Source organism: Jaculus jaculus, chromosome 15 (genome assembly GCF_020740685.1).
Source record: "Jaculus jaculus isolate mJacJac1 chromosome 15, mJacJac1.mat.Y.cur, whole genome shotgun sequence".
Lineage (NCBI taxonomy): Eukaryota > Metazoa > Chordata > Mammalia > Rodentia > Dipodidae > Jaculus > Jaculus jaculus.
This window is the reverse complement of record NC_059116.1, coordinates 22,859,492-22,882,008: the sequence shown is the minus strand read 5'-3', so window position 1 is coordinate 22,882,008 and position 22,517 is coordinate 22,859,492. Positions and strand designations below refer to the sequence as shown.

The window sequence follows — 22,517 nt, the reverse complement described above, 5'->3', positions numbered from 1 at the left end:
AGGAGGTGAATTGACTCCCATGACAATGAACCCATTTCCTTGGTGATGACATTAGGCCGTTCAGTATTGCCACAGTCCAAGCTCTTTATTGATGCCCTGCTCCCAGTGCCGTCACACTGGAGATCAAGACTCCAACATATGCACGCAGAGGGACACATCCAAACTATTTCCACAGGCTAAGGAGCCCAGGTCTGACGTCATCAGAAAGAAGGATGGAGCGTAGGGTCTTGATCGGGGGAGAGGAAACGATGAAAGCGACGATGAACGCCTGGCAGCGGTCTGGGGGAGAAATTGAAAGTGAGGAGGCAGCGGAGAGGCTGTTGTAATCATTTATATGGGATTTGATAGGGACTTGGCTCTGAGAAGTGACAACCCTCACTGAGACCCAGGGACAAAGCCAAGAGACTGGGCAGAGGAGGGAAAGGTGCTTGCGAAAGATGGGGCACAGAGAGTGGCGAAGGGAAGGGGTACTCTGGGGACCAGGACAGGGGTGGTGGCGCTGTAGACAAGAAAATTTACGGAGCGCATGATGCGCTTTTTTTTTTTTTTTTTTTCAGGTTTCATTTTGGAGCGTTTGTTACTGGGTTAGTCAGACACTGGATATTTCTTTTTTTTTTTTTTTTAATTTCTAGTCCTAAGACACATGGTTAAAATTAAGGCTCATATTCTCGTTGGCTTTCATTTCATATAACTTTGAAATTTACAAGGTTGGGGGGGGTTGAACATACATATCAAAATAAAATATTGTTGCCAGGTCATGTTTTAATCTTTAACAGAACAACAGAACAGCACTACATGTAATCAAAACATAGTTTACTAGGAGAGTCAATCAGAGCTTTAATAAGTGTGGCTGGCATAAGATAACGGATTGATCTTTCACATATCACTTATCATATAAATATTTTGCCTGGCATTTTTTCTGTCTTGTTTCTGTTGTTGTATTTTGGTTTTTGTTTTCAAGGTAGGTTCTCACTCTAGCCCAGGCTGATCTGGAATTAACTATGTTGTCTCAGGGTGGCCTCAAACTCACGGCAATCCTCCTACCTCTGCCTCCCGAGTGCTGGGATTAAAGGCGTGTGCCACCACATCCGGCTTTTCTGTCATTTTTAATAGTTACTTCTGTAGCATATAAAAAGAGGTTCACCAAATATCAAAATTCAGAGAAGTGGGGCATGGTGGCGCATGTCTTTAATCCCACCACTCGGGAGGCAGAGGTAAGAGGATTGCTGTGAGTTCGAGGCCACCCTGAGACTCCATAGTCAATTCCAGGTCAGCCTGAGCTCAAGTGAAACCCTACCCCAGGAGACCAAAAAACATTCCAAGAAAAATAAACATTCTATCCAGAGTGAAGTAGACACCAGGAAAGACATCTTTACAAACCTAGCAGAGGGTTGGGGAGATGGATCCCTGGTTAAAGACACTTGTTTGCAAAGCCTGTTGGCCCAGGTTTGATTTCCCAGCGCCCACATCAAGTCAGACACAAAAGTGGCACATGCATCTAACATTTGTTTGCGGCAGCAAGAGACCCTGGTATGCCACGTGTATGTACGTGTGCACAAATATTTTTTTTTTTCTAAAAAGCCTGACAGAAAGCAAAGCAAGCAGATTTTAGGACGAGAGAAATATCTGGATGTGAAATGAATGTAAACATGAAGATCTGCCAGGAAGAAAGAAGCGAAGGAAAGAATGGCTAGAGCCACCCATGAGCAGAGGGTGCAGGAAGGAGAGCAAGTTGTTAAATGTCAAAGTAGACTGGAGATGCATACTTAGCATGAAATAAAATCAATTAAATGTTCAGCAGAGAGATTTTATTTAGCCTTTGCTGTTGTCAGATGCAAAAACAACGTTTGCTCAGATTTCTGAGTTTCTAGTTTACTAGAAACATCCAACCATCACGGCAACGTAACTCTCAATGCTATGGGGGTAGGAAAGGGCCCGGGGGGCAAACAGATATGCTCCTCATTAAACGAACTATGTTCTCAGGCTGGAGAGATGGCTCAGCAGTTAAAGTGCTTGACCACAAAGTCTAATGATCTGAGCTTGAGTTCCTCAATACCCGTGTAAAGCCAGGTCATGGAGTGGCACATGTATCTGCAGTTCATTTGCAGCAGAGGAGGTCCTGACACACCCATTCTCTCTCTCTCTCTTTCTTCTCTATGTCTCTCTCTTTCTCTGCTTGCAAATAAATAAAACTTTGAAAAATGAAAAGAAATATGGGGGCTGGAGGGATGGCTTAGTGGTTAAGGTGTTTGCCTGCAAAGCCAAAAGACCCAGATTAGATTCTCCAGGACCCTCATTAGCCAGATGCACAAAGGGATGCATGCATCTGGAATTCGTTTGCAGTGGCTCGAGGCCCTGGAGTGCCCATTCACTCTTTCTCTCTCTCTCTCTCCCTCCCTCTCCTTCTTTCTCTGTCAAATAAATAAATAAATAAATAAAATATTTTTTAAAAAGAAAGAAAGATCGAGTCCAAATTCTGTCTGGACAGTTGTATGTAAGGAGTGGTACCCTTCCTTTGGATCTTACATTCTTTCCGCCCCCTCTTCCACAATGGACCCTGAGCCTTGGAGGGTGTGAGATGGTTCAGTACTGGACACTCCTCCGTCCCTTCTTCTCAGCACTATGTTGCCTTGTGGGCCATCCCAGTGGTCATCACCATCTGAAAAGAGAAGCTTCTCTAACCAGAAGTGAGAGTAACATTAATATAAGAGTATGAACATTAAGTGTAGTGCTTTCAGTGCAACTCGGTGAGAGTAATATATGCATTCATCCAGACAAGAGCAAGCTTTATACCCCTAAGGCTCATGACCTCCCCTGCCATAGGCTTTTGATTTAGATTATGACGTCAAATTAAAAAAGAGACTAATGGAGAGAGGGAGGGGATATGACAGAGAGCAGAGTTACGAAGGGAAAGTGGGGGAGGGGAGGGAAATACTATGGCTTGTTGTCTGTAAGTATAGAAGTTGTCAATAATATGTGTGTATATAAATATATATATATATATATATATATATATATATATATATATATATATATATATATTACAAAAAAGAAAGAAATATATTGTTCAGGCGGGAAGGAATACATGTCAGGTACTGAAAACCTACTCAAAAACCTATGCATAAAAAAACAAAAACCTATGGGTGAGGTGGGCATAAACCCTAGGGAGTAACAACTACTGTTGTCTGGTTAAATGCCCATAGTTCACCCGCCAACCTGCTTTGTAAACACTGTTCTTTATGCCCACATATTAATGCCACTCTCACTTTTGGTTAAAGAAGCTTCTCTCTTTTCAGATGGCCATGGGCACTAGGGTGACTCAAAACTCATGTAGAATTACATGATTTGCCAAATTTGGATGCCTAGACACAATTACAGAAGAAAGCTGAGCAGTTATTTGGAATAAATATAAAAGACTTCCAATGTCTCTCCAATAATTACTCTTTTGTTTTGTTTTGTTTTGTTTTGTTTTGTTTTGTTTTGTTTTGTTTTGTTTTGTTTTGAGGTAGGGTCTCTCTCAAGCCCAGGCTAACCTGGAATTCACCATGTAGTCTCAGGGTGGCCTCGAACTCACTATAATCCTCCTACCTCTGTCTCCCAAATGCTGGGATTAAAAGCAGAATATTTAATCTTTTACCTTCTTGCTCAGTAGAGAATTCTCAAATGTTACCAGGGCATGAGGCTACTACAATAAAACCTCTGTTTCTCAGCCTTCTTTGCAACTAAGGTATTGCTGTATGACTGAGCTTTAGCCAGAGGATAGTAAGGAAAATGGTATGTGCAAGTTCATGGATGCTGTCCTGTGAGCTCTCCTTTTCCTCTCCTTCCTTGCGATCACTGAAATTGTCATCTCAGATCACAAGTAAAAGCCACATGTTGCCAGATATGGTGGCTGGCACACACCTGTCATCTCAACTCTCAGGAGACTGGGACAAGAGAAGGCAGAGGTAGGAGGATCACTATGAGTTTGAGGCCAGCCTGAGACTTCATAGTGAATTTCAGGTCAGCCTGGGCTAGAGCAAGACCCCCCCCTTGAAAAAAAAAAGAAATGTGGGGACTGGAAAGATGGCTCAGCAGTTAAGGTACTTGCTTGCAAAGCCTGACAATCCAGGTTCAATTCCTCAGTTCTTACTTAAAACCAGATGTACAGAGTGGCACATGCATTTGGAGTTCGTTTGCAGTGTCAAAAGGGTCTGTTGTGCCCATTTTCATTCTTTCTCTCTCTCTCTCTCTCCTTGCAAGTAAATGAATAAATAAATAATTTTTTAAAAATTTTTATTTATTTATTTGAGAGCGACAGACACAGAGAGAAAGACAGATAGAGGGAGAGCGAGAGAATGGGCACGCCAGGGCTTCCAGCCTCTGCAAACGAACTCCAGACGCGTGCGCCCCTTTGTGCATCTGGCTAACGTGGGATCTGGGGAACCGAGCCTCGAACCGGGGTCCTTAGGCTTCACAGGCAAGCGCTTAACCACTAAGCCATCTCTCCAGCCCATAAATAAATAATTTTTTAAAAAATGAAATGAAAGCCGGGCGTGGTGGCGCACACCTTTAATCCCAGCACTCGGGAGGCAGAGGTAGGAGGATTGCCATGAGTTCAAGGCCACCCTGAGATGACAGAGTTAATTCCAGGTCAGCCTGGACCAGAGTGAGACCCTACCTCGAAAAACCAAAAAAAAAAAAAAAAAAAAAAAAAATGAAATGAAACAAACAACACGTCAAGGAAGGTAATACAAAACTATAATAAAAGGGCTGTAGAGATGGCTTAGTGGTTAAGGCACTTGCCTGTGAAGCCTAAGGACCCAGGTTTGATTCCCCAGGACCCATGTAAGCCAGATGCACAAGGTAGTACATGCGTCTAGAGTTCATTTGCAGTGGCTGGAGGGCCTGGCACATCAACTCTCTCTCCCTCTGTCTTTCTCTCAAGTAAATAAAACTTAAAAAAAAAAAAAAAAAAGAAAGCTATAACAGCTGGGCGTGGTGGTGCATGCCTTTAATGCCAGCACTCAGGAGGCAGAGGTAGAAGGATCACCATGAGTTCAAAGCCACCCTGAGACTACACAGTGAATTCCAGGCCAGCCTGGGCTAGAGCAAGACCCTACCTTGGAAAAAAAACACAAAAACACCAACAACAATAAAAGCTATAATAGGAGCCTGTGTCCTTGATGGTGCGAAAGCCTCATACCACCCACAGATAATGTTTAGTGGAAAGTGCGTCAGGCAATAGAAGTCTCTGACAGTTTTTTAGTCTCTGACTAAAACAGTGCTCTTTGTGAAAACCAGAATTCACAAAGGCAGGATGGGCTTAACCCAAAATGGATGGGTAAGAGGGTTCTTGGACTGAGCATACATATCAAAATAATATATACTTGCTTTGAGCAATTCTTTATTTTTTTGAGAGAAGAAAATGCTTTTATTAATCACAACATGAAACTGACATGAAATCCTGTTAGAATGGAACCATGATAAATAGTGCTGTTATGAAATTTGCATTTTCACATTCATTTTGGAGGAAAATATTACATATTAGGGCTTTTCTTGGTGTTATGGATTGATAACAATAAAATCTTTTTTTTTTTTTTTTTGGATTTTCAAGGTATGGTCTCACTCTAGCCCAGGCTGACCTGGAATTCTCTATGTAATCTCAGGGTGGCCTCGAACTCACAGCAATCCTCCTAACTCTGCCTCCCGAGTGGTGGGATTAAAGGCATGCACCACCACGCCCAGCTAATAAAATCATTTTTGGTAAAAAATAGTAATTAACATATATTCTAAAACTATGATAAGACACATTTATTAATTAATTTGAGAGACAAAGAGAGAGGGGGAGGGAAAGAGGGAGAACATGGGCATTCCAGGGCCTCTTGCCATTCCAAACAAACTCCAACGGTGTGCACCACTTTGTAAACCTGGCTTTATGTGATACTGGGGAATCAAACCTTGGCTGTTAAGCTTTACAAGCAAGTGCCTTTAACCACTGAGCTATCTCTCCAGCCCCCACTTTCAGCAATTCTTATAGAGCTATCAAAGTATGGTAGTCTTTTCCTACACAGAAATGTCATGGTTACATCATGGATCCATGGCAAACAATAAGCCAAAACCCAGTAAGACAAAACTGAAAATATTACTGAAAGTGAAGAACCCACAGATCTAGCCGAGTAGAAAAACGGTAGACCAGGCTGGAGAGATGGCTTAGAGGTTAAAGTGTTTGCTCGCAAAGCCAAAGGATTCCGGTTCGATTCCCCAGCACCCACATAAGCCAGATGCACAAGGGGGCACATACGCCTGGAGTTCGTTTGCAGTGGCCAGAGGCCCTGGCATGCCCATTTCTCTCTCTCTCTCTCTCTGCCTCTTTCTCTCTCTCAAAATAAATAAATAAATAAAACATTTAAAAATAAATAAATAAAAATGGTAAACCTCATTTGATTGACGAAGCTGTCTGATAAGGTGGGGAGGCTATGTGCACATCAACAAGCAACCGCTCTTCACAGTTCACAAAGAGAATGCGATGGTCTTGGCTTTGAATTCCAGATAACAGTTTACATGGGAAAGATATTCATAGACACCACGATGGAATAGTGATTGCAACACAACCTTGTTCCACATTCTGGCAGAAAACTCAAACAATTGTGCAGTTAACCAATTTTTTTTTAAGGGGAACTGTGACTTAATACACGATCATAAATTGGGAACAGCAATAACAAAAAAAACTGCAATGGAGTCATATCAAAGGAAATTATTTGAGAAGCTGTGTTATTGCTTAAACATTATTAGAAGCCCAAGGACAGTATTTTCCAGGAAGAAAAAAAGATCTCCATGACGCTAATAGTTAAAAACAGGTATAAAAACCTACCTCTATGTTAGGAGAAGTGTTTCGTTTTTGTTTTTATTATTTTTACTTTTTAAAATATTTTATTTATTTATTTGAGAGAGAGATAAAGAGGCAGAGAGAGAGAGAATGGGCACACCAGAGCCTCTAACCACTGTAAACAAACTCCAGACACATGTGCCACCTTGTGCATCTGGCTTATGTGGATACTGGGGAATTAAACCTGGATTCTTAGGCTTTTTAGGCAGCTGCCTTAACCACTAAGCCATCTCTCCAGCCATGTTTTCTTTTTCTTTTTAAATATTTTATTTGTTTATTTATTTATTTATTTGAGAGCGACAGACACAGAGAGAAAGACAGATAGAGGGAGAGAGAGAGAATGGGCACGCCAGGGCTTCCAGCCTCTGCAAACGAACTCCAGACGCGTGCGCCCCCTTGTGCATCTGGCTAACGTGGGACCTGGGGAACCGAGCCTCGAACCGGGGTCCTTAGTCTTTACAGGCAAACGCTCAACCGCTAAGCCATCTCTCCAGCCCTTATTTTTCTTTTTCTTTTTATTCATGTGTGTGCATGCACACATGAATGGGAAGGCCAGAGGGCTCTCTCTACTGCTCTCTACCTTATCTATCAAGACAAGGTCTCTCATTGGAACCCAGACTATTAGACTAGTTTAGCTGGCCAGGTTGCCGCAAGAATCCACCGTCTCCAGATCCCAAGTGCTGGGATTGTAAGTGCGTACCACTGGGTCCAGTATGAATTTGGGTGTTGGTGATCCAAACTCAGGTCCTCTCACTGGCAGGGGAAGATGTCACCAATTTAGCTATCTACCTAGGCTTTGGTTTCTTTGTTGTAATGTAAAGATTGACCAAGTGGGAGAAGCAGAGAGCTATGCAGAGTTTGAAGGGGCAGGTATAAACCAGTGGAAAGGTAGTAAAAGGAAGTAAAGTCTTGGGTTTTTTGTTTGTTTGTTTTATTAGTTTTTTTTGGGGGGGGGTCTCGAGGTAGGGTCCCACTCTAGCTCAGGCTGACCTGGAATTCACTCTGTAGTCTCAGGCTTGCCTTGAACTCAGGGCGATCCTCCTACCTCTGCCCCCCGAGTGCTGGGATTAAAGGTGTGTGCCACCACACCCGGCTGGAAGTCTGTGGTCTCTTCTCCTCTCCCTTCCCCTATTCCTCCCCTTCTTACCTTTCTCCTCTTCCCCTTCTCCTCATCTTCATCCTCCCCCACTCCCTCTCTTCCTCCTCCTTTACCTATCTCCCTCTTCTCTCTCTCTCTCAACCAGATCTCCCTATATATCCCTAGCAAGCCGCAAACTCACTATGTAGCACAAGCTGGCCTTAAACTCTTGACCCTCCTATCTTAGCCTCTAAAGTGCTGGGATCACAGATGTGGACGACTGAGCCCTGTTGATCTAGAAGATTTGATATAAGATGGAGGGAAAGGAGAAGAGCACATTAAGCTTTTAGGATGATTTTTTGCCTTCTAAGTTCACTGTGGCAACTCAGTGACAGGCGATGTTAGAACAAGTGCCTCCAATGTTCTAGATGTGACTGATGAGAGCCAGAGAGTAGCTGCTCATGAATTCTGAAGAAACCATTGCCCCAAATGTGTAAGAAATCATAACCAACATCAGACTATCAGATCGCCAAGGAAAGTCTTCTTGTCCACATAAGAATCTTCGAGGTCCCAGAGCAAGAACCCAGGAACCAACAGCTGGCACCTGAGCAGGGACCTGATGAGACAGACAGGATAGGTGAGCGCTCTCCCAGAGGGTCTGGGAGACGTCGGCCCATAGGGCCTTGACTCCACGTTTTTGAGGGCTGGCAGGTTTCTCTTTTTCCTCCTTTATTTTCAGTTCATGCCATCACATGGGACCAGACACGATGAACTGGCAACTAAAGTCTCTTGGCTGAGGCCACTCTTCACTATTAACTGAAGGCCAGCCATCCTTTGCCTGGGCCCCAACAGCCCATTGGGTGTTGGCTAAAACCCTCCATCTATTTCTCTTTCCTCCATGAGACAGAAGCTATTTTTCTCGTTTTCCTCCTTTACTATTGTCTCCCAGCAAAAGGGAGCACAGATTCAAAGATTATGGTCTCTTCTGAAAGTTAAGGGAATTAAGCTCTCCCAGAGGGAGGCCGGCTCCTTTTGGGAAGTCCTCCAGATCATCCCCTGGATGATTTCTGGGCATCCATGTGGCCCAGACACGTGGACCTGCACAGCTTATCTGGCTAGGAAATGAAAAGTTCAGCAAGGAAATTTCCTGTCACTCCCTTTAAGCACCAAGACTGCAAGCCAGTTTTGCAAGTGCTTCAAAGCAGCTCAAGTCAGAGTCAGGTGGCAAAGCCCAGACGATGGTACCCTGGCCCTGGCCTCCTCTCCCAGCAACCTCCCATGGATCCCCTCTTTTCCCAGCCCCCCCTTGGGCCCCCCTCCCTCTTCAGCAGCTTCATGAGTCCTGGAGACCCCCTCTTTTCCCAACAGTCCCAAGCCCCCTCCCCCCACCTTCTTGCCCCTTCAAGCAGCTGGGCCCAGACTCCCGCAGTCATCTTGGCCAGACTGGGCCATTGCCTCCACGTGTACTAGACCTGATCCTAGTTAGTGCCCAGGAGCAGGACGGGGCTGAAGCCGGGCAGGGCTGATCTAAGGTGTATGCAAACCCCACCCAGCTGCCCCAGAGCTGGCACCAAAAAGCGTCAAGAAAGGAAAAAATAAAAGATCACATTTAACTAAAGCCTATGGTCAACTGAAGTTTTATGGAAACAATGTCTTACTTTGTTACATGATATCATAAACATAATTACTGAGTTTATGCTCTAGGTCAACTTCGACTTACATAGAGGATTATTGAAAATAACAGCATTTTCTCTGAAGTGGTAACTTATAATTTGTCATGTATTTTAAAATAATTTTTTTTAAAAAGATTGGAATGTCCTATTACTTAAAAGGAGGAGGCAACTGACCTGACTTCTAGGCCAGCCTGCCTCAAGGTAGCAACAAAATTTGCCTTAGTTACTCCTAATAAAATCATTTCCAAGTGTGTTATTGGTATTAATGACATAAAATTGTCTTTAGACTACTTGCTTGTCAGTGAGTAATAGAATTAATCAATTTGTTGTAGTTTTTCTTAATAGCCTTACAAGAAAGATGGTTAATAATGGGGTGAGATGAATTGATTGAAGGGACTGGGAAAGAATTTTTCAAGGGCATAAAATGCTCATTAAAAATGCTTTTTGAGTGGCACTTAGATTAAAATGTTAAAGTATGTGGATGAAGATGTGTGTGTAAGAAAGAATTTTCAGGCTAAACCTAAACACCATGCCTAAAGTTAGAGATTTTCAACTGTTTACAAACTCCTACGGAACAAAAAACTAATTTTCAGGTTAAAATATGTTGGGATAGCATGTGTAAGCTTTATCAAATCTAAGTAATGGGTAAAACATAAAATTTTTTATGTTAATAAAAATTTCTATGGTACATAAAATCAATAACTGTCAAGATTATTGGTTGTCAAATGGTGTCTTTTCTTTCAAAAAAGATTTATCAAGGGTTATATTAAAAGTTAGCTAGCTGTTTTGGTTCATAAAAGGACCAGATTCTGCTCTATTGTATGTAAAGGAACTGTCTCATTTTTGGCATCTTAAGTCCAGTGCTTATGACAAAATTAACTCTTAAGACATATTCCCTACTTTAGGTTACAGCCTCATGCTCAAACAATGGTCCTCATCTGAGAAAAATAATATTCAGGCTCAAGCTCTATGGTTCTGTTTCCAATGTTCTCTGGGTCATTGGTACCCACACAGGTACCTGAACTAATCAGAGATGTTTTCAAACACAGGTGCTAAGACTTTATACTGTTTTACTTGTCCTTTTATGACAATTTCTAGGTTAAATTAATTAGTTTGTAAATCAATTGGTATTGTTTTCAAGACTGATAACAGGTTCTGCCTATATTTATAAATGTTAGATATTTAAAGTGTGGGACGTGCCTACTTCCTATGCCTTAGTTATATGGCTTATGTTGCCACGAAAATTTAAAAGATTTGACAAATTGATTTTAGAAGCTCTTGTGCCATTCCTTACTAAATCTGCTTCCATAATCAAAAGTGCTCTATGTGTACATACACCCAGGCTGGTGTAACTGTCTTTCTAAGTGTGTTAATTACCTACGTAAAGGCGTGTACCACCATGCCCCACTTAATCATACACTTTGACCCAGAACCGTCACAGCAATGGCACAGAACCAAGGCCTAGGCATAGCGAGTCTTTGTGAACAAGCTCAGCAATAATGAAGTGTTGAGCTAGAGAGATGGCTCAGCAGCTAAGACACCGGCCTGCAAAGCCTAACAACCTGTTTGATTCCACAGTACCCACATAAAGCCAGATGCACAAAGTGGTGAATGCCTTTGGAGTCTGTTTGCAGTGGCTGGAGGCTCTAGCACACCCATTCTCTACCTCCCCCCCCCCCAGCCCGTCTCTTCTCGTTATCTCTCCCTCTTTCTCTCTGCTTGAAAATAAATTAAAATGTATTTTTTAAAATGTTATATTTTTGAGCCGGGCGTGGCGGCGCATGCCTCTAATCCCAGCACTCGGGAGGCAGAGGAAGGAGGATCGCCGAGAGTTCGAGGCCACCCTGAGACTACATAGTGAATTCCAGGTCAGCCTAGACCAGAGTGAGGCCCTACCTTGAAAAACAAAAAAAAAAAAAAAAAAAAAAAAGTTATATTTTTGGAATCAAGAAGGTTCCTCCAATCTCAAGGGGACACATGAGTCCTGGGCTCAGCATTGAGAAGAGCCCATAGTTGCTACTCCAGTAAGAGAAGAAGAGATCAAGAACTACTAGATTTTCTGCCTACCTAAACATGTAGGGAGCAGAAGGTATTGATTTCAAAAATATGTAAAATATGGGCTGCAGAGATGGCTTAGCAGTTAAGGCAGTCACCTACAAAGCTTAAGGACCCAGGTTCGATTCTCCAGGTCCCAGATGCACATGGTGGCACATGCATCTGGAGTTCGTTTGCAGTGGCTAGAAGCCCTGGCATGCCCATTCTCTCTCTCCCTCTCTTTCTCTCTCTCTAATAAATAAATGAATAAAAACAAAATATTTCTTAAAAAATATGTAAAATGTGATTTTATTTCATACATGTGAAATGGGTCATACAAATTACATTATCATAATTACTTCTTTCTTCTCCCCATTACATCTCAGAGACCATGGCCTGAATTTCCTCCTTCATACACTTTCTAGATAGAGACAGCACCATGTAGCACTGAATTTAACTGTGCGTGTGTGTGTGTGTGTGTGTGTGTGTGTGTGTGTTACTGGGGATTGAACCTAGGGCCTTGTACATGCCAGACATGCACTCCATAGTACAGCCCACTTTTCAGTCTTTATTTTTTTTTTAATTTTTTATTTATTTATTTGAGAGCGACAGACACAGAAAGACAGACAGATAGAGGGAGAGAGAGAGAATGGGCGCGCCAGGGCTTCCAGCCTCTGCAAACGAACTCCAGACGCGTGCGCCCCCTTGTGCATCTGGCTAACGTGGGACCTGGGGAACCGAGCCTCGAACCAGGGTCCTTAGGCTTCACAGGCAAACACTTAACCACTAAGCCATCTCTCCAGCCCTTCAGTCTTTATTTTGAGACAGGGTCTTGCTAAGTTACCCAGGTTGCTTTTGAATTCACCCTGTAGCCTAAGCTGGTCTTTAACTTGGGTTCCTCCTACCTCATCTTCCCAAGCAGCTGGGGTTCTAGAGCTAGACCATTGGATCTGGCTTCATTTTATTTAGTGAGATATTTATGTTCACTGGACCTGAAATTGGCAAGACCACAGATGCACTTTATCTGCTTACTATGGTTGGTAAATGGATTCTCACTGACTAAACCCACAAGAGGCTGATTTATAGGCCGAGAGAACACTGTGTTAAGTTCTAGAGATGATGAAACTGGCCACAGTAGCAATGACATGTGTTTGAACAGGACACTATGTTGGGATAAGTCCACTAGTAGGCAATAACAAGGCCACCTTGCTCAGCAGAATCAAAGTGAAGGTATTTATATGTTGTCTGATGATATTTCTAGAAGGCTCTGGGAGGCTGAGGAATTTCCCTTCTGTGACTATTGTTATTGAAAATCCAAGACCAGGCGTTGTAGTCACCTTCTCATTGCTGGAATAAAGTCCCCAACCAAAACCAGCTCATGGGGACGGGGAAGAGTTTTTTACTTTGGGTTACAGTTTTGAGAGGAAGTTTCATCATGTCAAGGGACAGTAAGGCATGATCACAGGCTGGGCATCACCTCTGCCAAGCAGGTAGAAACAGCAGCAAGAGAGTGAACAGAGGGCTGGAGAGATGGCTTAGCGGTTAAGCACTTGCCTGTGAAGCCTAAGGACCTCGGTTGGAGGTTCAGTGCCCCAGGTCCCACGTTAGCCAGATGCACAAGGGGGCGCACGCATCTGGAGTTCGTTTGCAGAGGCTGGAAGCTCTGGCGCGTCCATTCTCTCCCTCTCCATCAGTCTTTCTCTCTGTGTCTGTCGCTCTCAAATAAATAAAGAAATAAAAACTAATAAAAAAAAAAAAGCGTGAACAGAGTTTTCTTAAGGGGAGAGCTGTCCATAAAACCTGTAAGCCTGGCCCCAAACAACACACCTCCTCCAGCAAGACTCCACCTCCCAAATTACCATCAGCTGGGGACCAAGCATTCACAACACTTAAGTTTAAGGGGGACACCTAATTCAAACCACCACAACCAGTAACTAAAAGAAGACATTCCTCACCTTTAGGGAGATAGTGATGTGGGGTTTTGTTTGTTTGTTTGTTTATTTTTATTTATTTATTTAAGAGGGACAGACAAAAAGAGGCAGAGAGAGAGAGAGAGAGAGAATGGGGCACACCAGGGCCTCCAGCCACTGCAAGCCAACTCCAGACGTATGCGCCCCATTGTACATCTGCCTAACCTGGGTCCTGGGGAATCGAGCCTCGAACCGGGGTCCTTAGGCTTCACAGGCAAGCGCTTAACCGCCAAGCCATGTCTCCAGCCCTGTATTTTTATGATTCAGCCCTCATTTGTCCCACTGTAATGAAAAAAAAAAATCTCCTGTCCTATTGGTACTTAATTCAGGATGCCTAGAATTGTTGAATTTATAATTCATGTTTTTGGCCAGTTATAATTAAGTGGGCAATGTAGAATGTGGAAAGTAAGTGTGAGCATTGCATCACAGCTGAGAGATAAAAGGACATTCGTGGTCTCCTAGCCCTTGCTTTTCAAACTGGGTCGTGTGGACTCCAAGGGGGCTGTAGAAATAGAGTCCGAGGTATGAGGAGGTGGCGCAGGCAGACTGTACATGGCATCTCCTCGTTTTGACTCATCCAAAATGCAGAAAGCGATTCATCCCAGTACAATGTGATAGAAGGAAGTTGACATCTTAAAAGAACCAATTAAGCCGGGCGTGGTGGCACACGCCTTTAATGCCTGCATTCGGGAGGCAGAGGTAGGAGGATGGCCATGAGTTCAAGGCCACTCTCAAAAATTCAAACCAAACCAAACAAACCAAAAGAACCAATTAACTAAAGTGATCAGAAAAGGTAATAAGCCCAGCCACAAAGTCATAGCATTTGACCAAGGGCAGCATGATGGTGTTGGGAACCAAGGCAACAGCAACAGAAGGTAAAGAGAAGTGGGTGAACGTGACATAATTTATAGATTCCATGTACAGGGCCTGGTGAGAAGGGGAACAGAAATTAACCAAGATGCACTCACTCACTTATTCCATCCAGAAAAAGAAAATATTGAGAACTAACGAAGGGCCTAGATCTGAGCTGAGGCCTTAATTATGTAGCCAAGTCCTTGCCTTCCCTGAAATTCATAAGCTAGTGGGAGACACAGTGGGTTAAATATTAATGTGCTCTGGCCAAGTTTGGGAACTCACCTGTAAGGTTCTCATTTTTCCCTTGCTCTAGAGATCACTGTGCTGCACGATCTGCTGTCTAATCAAACAGCTGCCCAGCACATGCAGGCAAATATATATATATATATATATATATATATATATATATATATATGATTTCTATATGTTCCATTATATGTATGTGTGTGTATATGTTCATAAATATATATGTTCCATTATATGTATATGTATATATATATATTTTTTCCATTGGCTACATATATATATGTATTTCATTACATAGAGGAAGTTGAAAATGGAGTCACTAATGAACTTGTTAAGAGTAGTTTTGGGGGCTGGAGAGACGGCTTAGTGGTTAAACGCTTGCCTGTGAAGCCTAAGGACCCCGGTTCAAGGCTCGGTTCCCCAGGTCCCACGTTAGCCAGATGAAAAGGAGGCGCACACAGCTAGAGTTCCTTTGCAGTGGCTGGTGACCCTGGCACGCCCATTCTCTTTCCCTCTCTCTCTCTCTCTCTCTCTCTCTCTCTCTCTCTCTCTGCCTCTTTCTCTCTCTGTTGCTCTCAAATAAATAAATAAAAATAAACAAAAAAGAGTAGTTTTGTTAGGTGGGGGAAAGGGGGTTGGATAAGGGTGGGGGGAATAGATGACGCTGAGGGAGATGCACAGGAGAAGGAAGAGTAGCAGGTGTGATGAGTCCAGGGAGATTTGCATACACATATTCTGCAGATGCAAAACATGAGTATTTGCATGATAAAGCCAAGATGTTAGAAATGCAGACTGAGGGAAGCTCCTGAAAGTTCAGAATGTAGAGCTTTCTTTTCCTAGTTAAAAATATTTATTTGAGGGCTGGAGAGATGGCTTAGCGGTTAAGCGCTTGCCTGTGAAGCCTAAGGACCCTGGTTCGAGACTCGGTTCCCCAGGACCCACATTAGCCAGATGCACAAGGGGGCCGCACGCATCTGGAGTTCGTTTGCAGTGGCCGGAGGCCCTGGCGTGCCTGTTCTCTCTCTATCTGTCTCTTTCTCTCTCTGTCTGTTGCTCTCATATAAATAAATAAAAATGAACAAAATTATTTTTAAAAAGTATTATTTATTTGAGAGACAAAGAGAGACTGGGAGAGCATGGGTGTACCAGGGCCTCTTGCTGCTATAGACAAACTCCAGACGCATGCATTACTCTGTGCATCTGGCTTTATGTGGGTACTGGGGAATAGAACCCAAGCTGGCAGGCTTTGGAAGCAAGTGCCTCTAACCACTGAGCCATCTCCCCAGCCCTGTAAGCCTCACTTTCTAAAGGCCCTTTGTATAGCCACTTCTGTTAGCCTTCACAAACTACTGGGTCATGACTACCCCCATTAAGGGATCACTGCCTCCCCTTCTGCAAAACCTGGATTAGCTACAAAACAGTGGATTCTTATAAAGCCAGCCCGCCTCATGTGCTCGGCCTTCTTTGCACACACCTCTTTCCTGTTCAACTTCTCAATAATGTAGAGACACAGCCAGGAACCTCTCACCGAATGCCATTACTATACCGTTTGGACTTCCCAGTCACCAGAATCGTGAGCCCCATCTCTTTTCTTTTTTATTCTTCAGGGTTTTTTTTTTTTTGTGCATGTATGTGTGGTATACATACATGTGTGTATGTATGTTCACATACTTATAGGCACACATATGTGTGAGTCCTTGTGCATCTGGATTAACATGGGTACTGGGGAATCGAACCTGGGTCCTTTGGCTTTGCCAGCAAGTGCCTAAACCACTAAGCCATCTCTCCAGCCCCCTTCTACTTTACTTTTGGAGGTGAATCTGAAGTTCATTGATTTGGCTAAGGAAGCTCACCGGTAAGTTCCAGTGATCTTCTTGCCTCTATCTCCCAGCTCTGGGATTACAGGCACTAACCACCATGCTCATTGTACATGGTGAGTGCTGGGGTTCTGACCTCAGGTCCTCGTGTTTATACAGAAAGCACTTTACTCAATGAGCCATCTCCCTAGCCCCTCTTTTCTTTTTTTAAAAATATTTTATTTATTCATTTATTTATTTGAGAGACAGTAAGAGGCAGATAGCGAGAATGGGCATGCTAGGGCCTCCAGCCACTGCAAATGAAATCTGGTTTACATAGGTCCTGGGGAATCAAACCTGGGTCCTTAGGCTTCGCAGGCAAGTGCCTTAACCGCTGAGCCATCTCTCCAGCTCCTCGGCCCCCTCTTCTCTTCTGACAAATTTTTAAATAAGTTTTTAGGTTAGTACACAATGTAGTGAGTTTCACGGTGGTATTTTCAGATATACTTATGTGTATCACTTTGTTCTCATTCATTACCCTTTCCCACTGCCCCTTCTTCTTTACAAATCACCACTGTCAGGGATTTTGTCATAGCAACATAAAATAGACTAAGACAGCATCCATGCTAGAAATGAAAGGACAAATGAAATTTATCTGATAAAACCTGCCCTAAAATAAAGGGGGTGGCAAATATATTTCTTCAATTACCCGTCTACCAGAAAATGCTTTCTGTAGATTTTGGTGAAGATTCCCCAGAGTGGAAATAAGCGCAACAAAAATAACATTGTTGTTACTAATATTTTAGAGACAAGAAATGTGATATTTCTTTTCCAAATTAATCACAAGTGATAAATAGCTACTTCCTGTGTAGATCCAAAGACTTCTTTCATCATTCCAGGGCAAAGAGTAATCGCTGCGTTTTACATCTGAAATCCATTCTCATTTATCAAAAAACACTTTCGTTTGGAAAGAACTACATAATTATTTCCATAATTTCCACAGCATCACTGAATGTTGACATACTGTTATTATGCCATTAATTCTCAATCATTAGTCCAGTGATAGACTTGCAGCTTGGGAAGTCTAAAATAGTGAATGATAGCGTGGGGGACAGCAAGTTTGTCATTCTAATTTGGGCTCATTTAGGCTAATAGTCCCTGTCAACATTCTGGTGACAGGGGATCCTTGCAGAAGTATTTTCGTGGCAAGGAGTCTGCTTGGGATATTGTAATTTCTCTAAGATTTATACACAGAATGGATGAAGAACTGGCGAAAAGGGCACCCCTCCCTCTACAGGAGCAAAGCTCAAGAGTTCAAGGTCTAAGGGAAAGGTAAAATTGGATTCATAGCATACAGAACTTAGAATTAGGACTAAGAAATTGGGCAGCCATTCTTCATCTTACAAATGGCAAAAAAAAAAAAAAAAAAAGAAGGCGGGGGTGGGGAAAGCCCAGAGCAACTCCATCGCTTGCTCATACATAGTAGGCTTAATGAGCTATTCCTACCTCACACTCTGGTCTAAGGTCCTATACTGTTCTGTTTCCCCAAAGAGATCTTGTTTTCTTAGCATTCTCCATTAAAAAAAATAAAACCGGGCTGGAGAGATGGCTTAGCGGTTAAGCGCTTGCCTGTGAAGCCTAAGGACCCCGGTTCGAGGCTCGGTTCCCCAGGTCCCACGTTAGCCAGATGCACAAGGGGGCGCACGCGTCTGGAGTTCGTTTGCAGAGGCTGGAAGCCCTGGCGCGCCCATTCTCTCTCTCTCCCTCTATCTGTCTTTCTCTCTGTGTCTGTCTCTCTCAAATAAATAAATAAAAAATTTAAAAAAAAATAAATAAAATAAAACCATAATTGACCCCAGGGGCTGCGGAGATGGCTAAGCAGTGTACAAGCATGAGAACCTGAGTTTCGTCCCAAGCACCACGTAAAGAGCCAAGCATGGTGCCTGGGGCCCGTAACCCCAGAGCTGCTGGGGCGTGAGGGGAACAGGACAATAGCTGGAGCTCATTAGTCACCCAGTTTGACCAAAGAAACCAGCAGCTCCAGATTCAGAGACCTTGTCTCAAGGAAAGAAAGTCAAAGAGTGATAGGGAGGACACAGCATTCTCCTCTGGTCCCTGCACACACATAAAGAGGACGTGGACACCCACATATATCACACACACATACACACCACCATTACCATTACCATCACACGCCATCCACATATCACACACACACCCACTGCATCACACGCCATTCATGTGTAACACTCACACATCGCCACCATTACATAACATCAACATACATCACACACACACACACACACACTACCATCACACGCCATCCACATATCACACACACACACACCAACACTCCCATCACACACCATTCGTGTACAACACTCACACATCACCAACACCACTATCATCACACACCAAAAGAATTTCTTTAAAATTTTAAATGATGAAAAAAAATGATGTTTTTGAAAATATTTTATTATTTATTTATTCATGATAGAGAAAGAAAGAGAGCACATGGGTGTACCAGGGCCTCTTGCCACTGCAAACAAATTCCAGATGCATGTACTACTTTGTATATGTGGCTTTATGTGGGTCCTGGGGAATCCAACCAAGACCAGCTGGCTTTGCAAGCAGGTGCCTGTAAGCGCTGAGCCATCGCCCTAGCTCCTAAATATATTTTCAAATGCAGAGAGCAATTTGAAGTCCAAGTAGAAAAATGATTAAATAAACGTTGGAGTTTAGAAGTTTATGCTACTCCAGACACTTCTGCAGTTACTGACTGATTTAACCCTTTCCAGTCCCTTTAAGGTTTCATCTCCATTTACAGATGAGGAAACATCTAAACAGAGCCTGAACAATTTACTGCCAGTCTCAAAGGATACACCGAGATAAGAATTTAGGTTCACAACTTGAGGCACACTTCTCTTTCTTTTTTTTTTTTAATTTTAATTTATTTATTTGAGAGCAGCAGACAGAGAGAGAAAGAGGCAGATAGAGAGAGAGAGAGAGAGAGAGAGAGAGAGAGAGAGAATGGGTGCGCCATGGCTTCCAGCCTCTGCAAACGAACTCCAGACGCGTGCGCCCCCTTGTGCATCTGGCTAACGTGGGACCTGGGGAACTGAGCCTCGAACCGGGGTCCTTAGGCTTCACAGGCAAGCGCTTAACCGCTAAGCCATCTCTCCAGCCCACACTTCTCTTTCTACTGTATCACACTTCATATGCAATCACACCTTCCAGCCCAGACAGATCACAACCTCAGAGGCCTAATTACACAATCTTTGGTGGGTGGGGAGGGGGAGAAGGTATGAAGAAAAGAGATGCCAAAAGACTGAAAAATAGTTTCTGATTGTGAAATTTGAGAGAGCCTAGATTCTGGGAACTGTTGTCTGGTCAAAGGAAATTGTTGATGTCAATCCTTGGCAAAATTCTAGAATAAATCGCTAATTATGGCTTATGAACCACTTAGTGAAGAATGTTATGATCCCATGGAACCAGCATTGGGTTCACTGTGGTCACGCCATGGCAAATCATCACATGGATTCACTAGGAAAGGAGGGCGTCTATTGTAATGCAATTGGGATCAATTCAAAATGTGTGATTTAGAAATATGACAATTACATATGTAGGAATAGATTAAAGTTCCCACTGTTCTGCCGTGCGGTCTTTTCTGATATTATCCATTTAATGAGTTCTGCAGTATCTTTTATAAACTCTGAAAAGCTTGAAAAGTCAAGCTTGCTGACAATTCAAGGTCCAAAGGGAAACGGTAAGTGCTAAAAACCTATATCTATTCTCATATGCTGACGTGATAGTTAAGCCTTCAATTTTAGTTTTTTTTTAATTTTTTAAATTATTTTTATTTATTTATTTATTTGAGAGTGACAGACAGAGAAACAGGCAGATATAGAGAGAGATTGGGCACTCCAGGTCTTCCAGCCTCTGCAAACGAACTCCAGATGCGTGTGCCCCCTTGTGCATCTGGCTAACATGGGGCCTGGGGAATTGAGCTTCGAACTGGGGTCCTTAGGCTTCACAGGCAAGCGCTTAACCACTAAGCCATCTCTCCAGCCCCAGTTTTAGTTTTAACAGGGAAAAAATATCCTTCTACATTTAAGTTAAAGTAACTAGATGCTAAATGGCATGTAAATGATAATAGATAAATTGATCAATAATGATGATAGATAGATAGATAGATAGATAGATAGATAGATAGATAGATAGATAGATAGATAGATGATAGATAATTAGATGATAAATCACATGAGTACAAATGAGAAAATGTGACTTGATCCAAATTTATGTGCAGGATTTTAAAAGTTAAATTGACCACAAGTCCATTATAAACCCACAGTTATGTTACAGGACAGATTCTCTGCAACATAATGAAAAAGGTTGAGTTTTGGCACTAGAAAAGATCGATTCATAACCATGGCTACCACCTGAAGCTGTGTGACCTTGAGCAACTTGACTAACTTTTAAAATCTTACATCCCTCTCCTATAAAATAAGTACACAGTGAATACACATAATCACAGGTGCACCTTCCAGTAACAGAGCTTGAAGTATGTTCTGTGCCTCCTCCTCTCATGCACTCTTTTTTTAAAATTTTTTTTAATTTTTATTTATTTATTTGAGAGCAACAGACAGAGAGAGAGAGACTGCAAACGAACTCCAGACGCATGCGCCCCCTGTGCATCTGGCTAAGGTAGGTCCTGGGGAATCGAGCCTCGAACCGGGGTCCTTAGGCTTCACAGGCAAGCGCTTAACCGCCAAGCCATCTCTCCAGCCCTCATGCATTCTTCATGAAGGATTACTTTCAAAGGTTTGAAAAGAAACTTTTAAGAAAATGTATTAGAATAATCTATTCCATAGGAATACAATAATTCTAAAGATGTATACACCTAACACCCTAACAATACAGTTTCAAAAACTGAGGAGCTGAAGTGTCATAGCTAACTTTCATTGTCAATTTGCGAGGAATTTAGAATCACCATAAACACCTCTAGGTGTGTCTATAAGGATGTTCCAGAAATTCACCAAGCAAGAAAGACCCACCCTGGATGTGGCTGACACCATTCCCTGGCCTGAGGTCCTGGACTAAATAAAAAGAGCTAGCCAGTACAGCCAGCATTCATTTCAACCTGTTTCCTGAAAGTGGGCACGAAGTGACCAGCCACCTCACAGAACTGCTGCCCTGACATCCCACCACAGTGGGCTCTACCCTCAAACATGAGCCAAAATAAATCCTCCCTTCTGTAAGTTGCCTTTGTCAGGTATCTTGACACAGCAGAGGCAAAAGTAAGTAAATACATTAAGGAAGAAATGTAGGGAGAGATTTTAACAAACCCCTTTTAGCATAGGAGAGGAAAATAGGCAAAAGTAGTAAGAATATAGAATATGTGTTGTTGTTTTTTTTTTTGTTTTATCTTTATTTATTTATTTGAGAGAGAGGAAGAGAGAGAGAATGGGTGCACCAGGGCTTCCAGTCACTGCAAATGAACTCCAGACGTGTGCACCCCCTTGTGCATCTGGCTAACGTGGGTCCTGGGGAATCAAGCATCGAACTGGGGTCCTTAGGCTTCACAGGCAAGCGCTTAACCACTAAGCCATCTCTCCAGCCCAGAATATAGAATATATGGATAACAAATGTGATTTATTCATAAAAATATGACTTATTTGATGGTGCCTAGACTGCCCCATTCAATAATGAAAAAGTAGCATTCAGTCCCTTAGCACATGGGCCAATTATAATACAGACTGTATGTACTTAATAAGTGTACATGACTGGGCATGGTGGCGCACGCCTTTAATCCCAGCACTCAGGAGGCAGAGGTAGGAAGAGCACTGTGAGTTCAAGGCCACCCTGAGACTACAGAGTGAATTCCAGATCAGCCTGGGCTAGAGGGAAAACTTACCTTGAAGAAAGCAAAAAAAAAAAAAAAAAAAAAAAGTAAGTGTATGGACCAATTATAGTACAAAACTCAGGTGGTACATAACT

The 22,517-nt window shown here is 42.7% G+C and overlaps 1 protein-coding gene across 1 annotated transcript in view; it reads left to right on the top strand.

Annotated features, from left to right (window-relative positions):
* Nucleotides 1-260: 260 nt before the first annotated feature.
* LOC123455118 (calcineurin B homologous protein 1-like) overlaps nt 261-22,517 on the top strand; it is a 62,901-nt gene continuing 40,644 nt past the window's right edge. The window contains exon 1 of the mRNA XM_045135305.1: nt 261-322. Within this exon, the coding sequence (XP_044991240.1) occupies nt 261-322 (62 nt within the window). The remainder of the gene's footprint in view (nt 323-22,517) is intronic.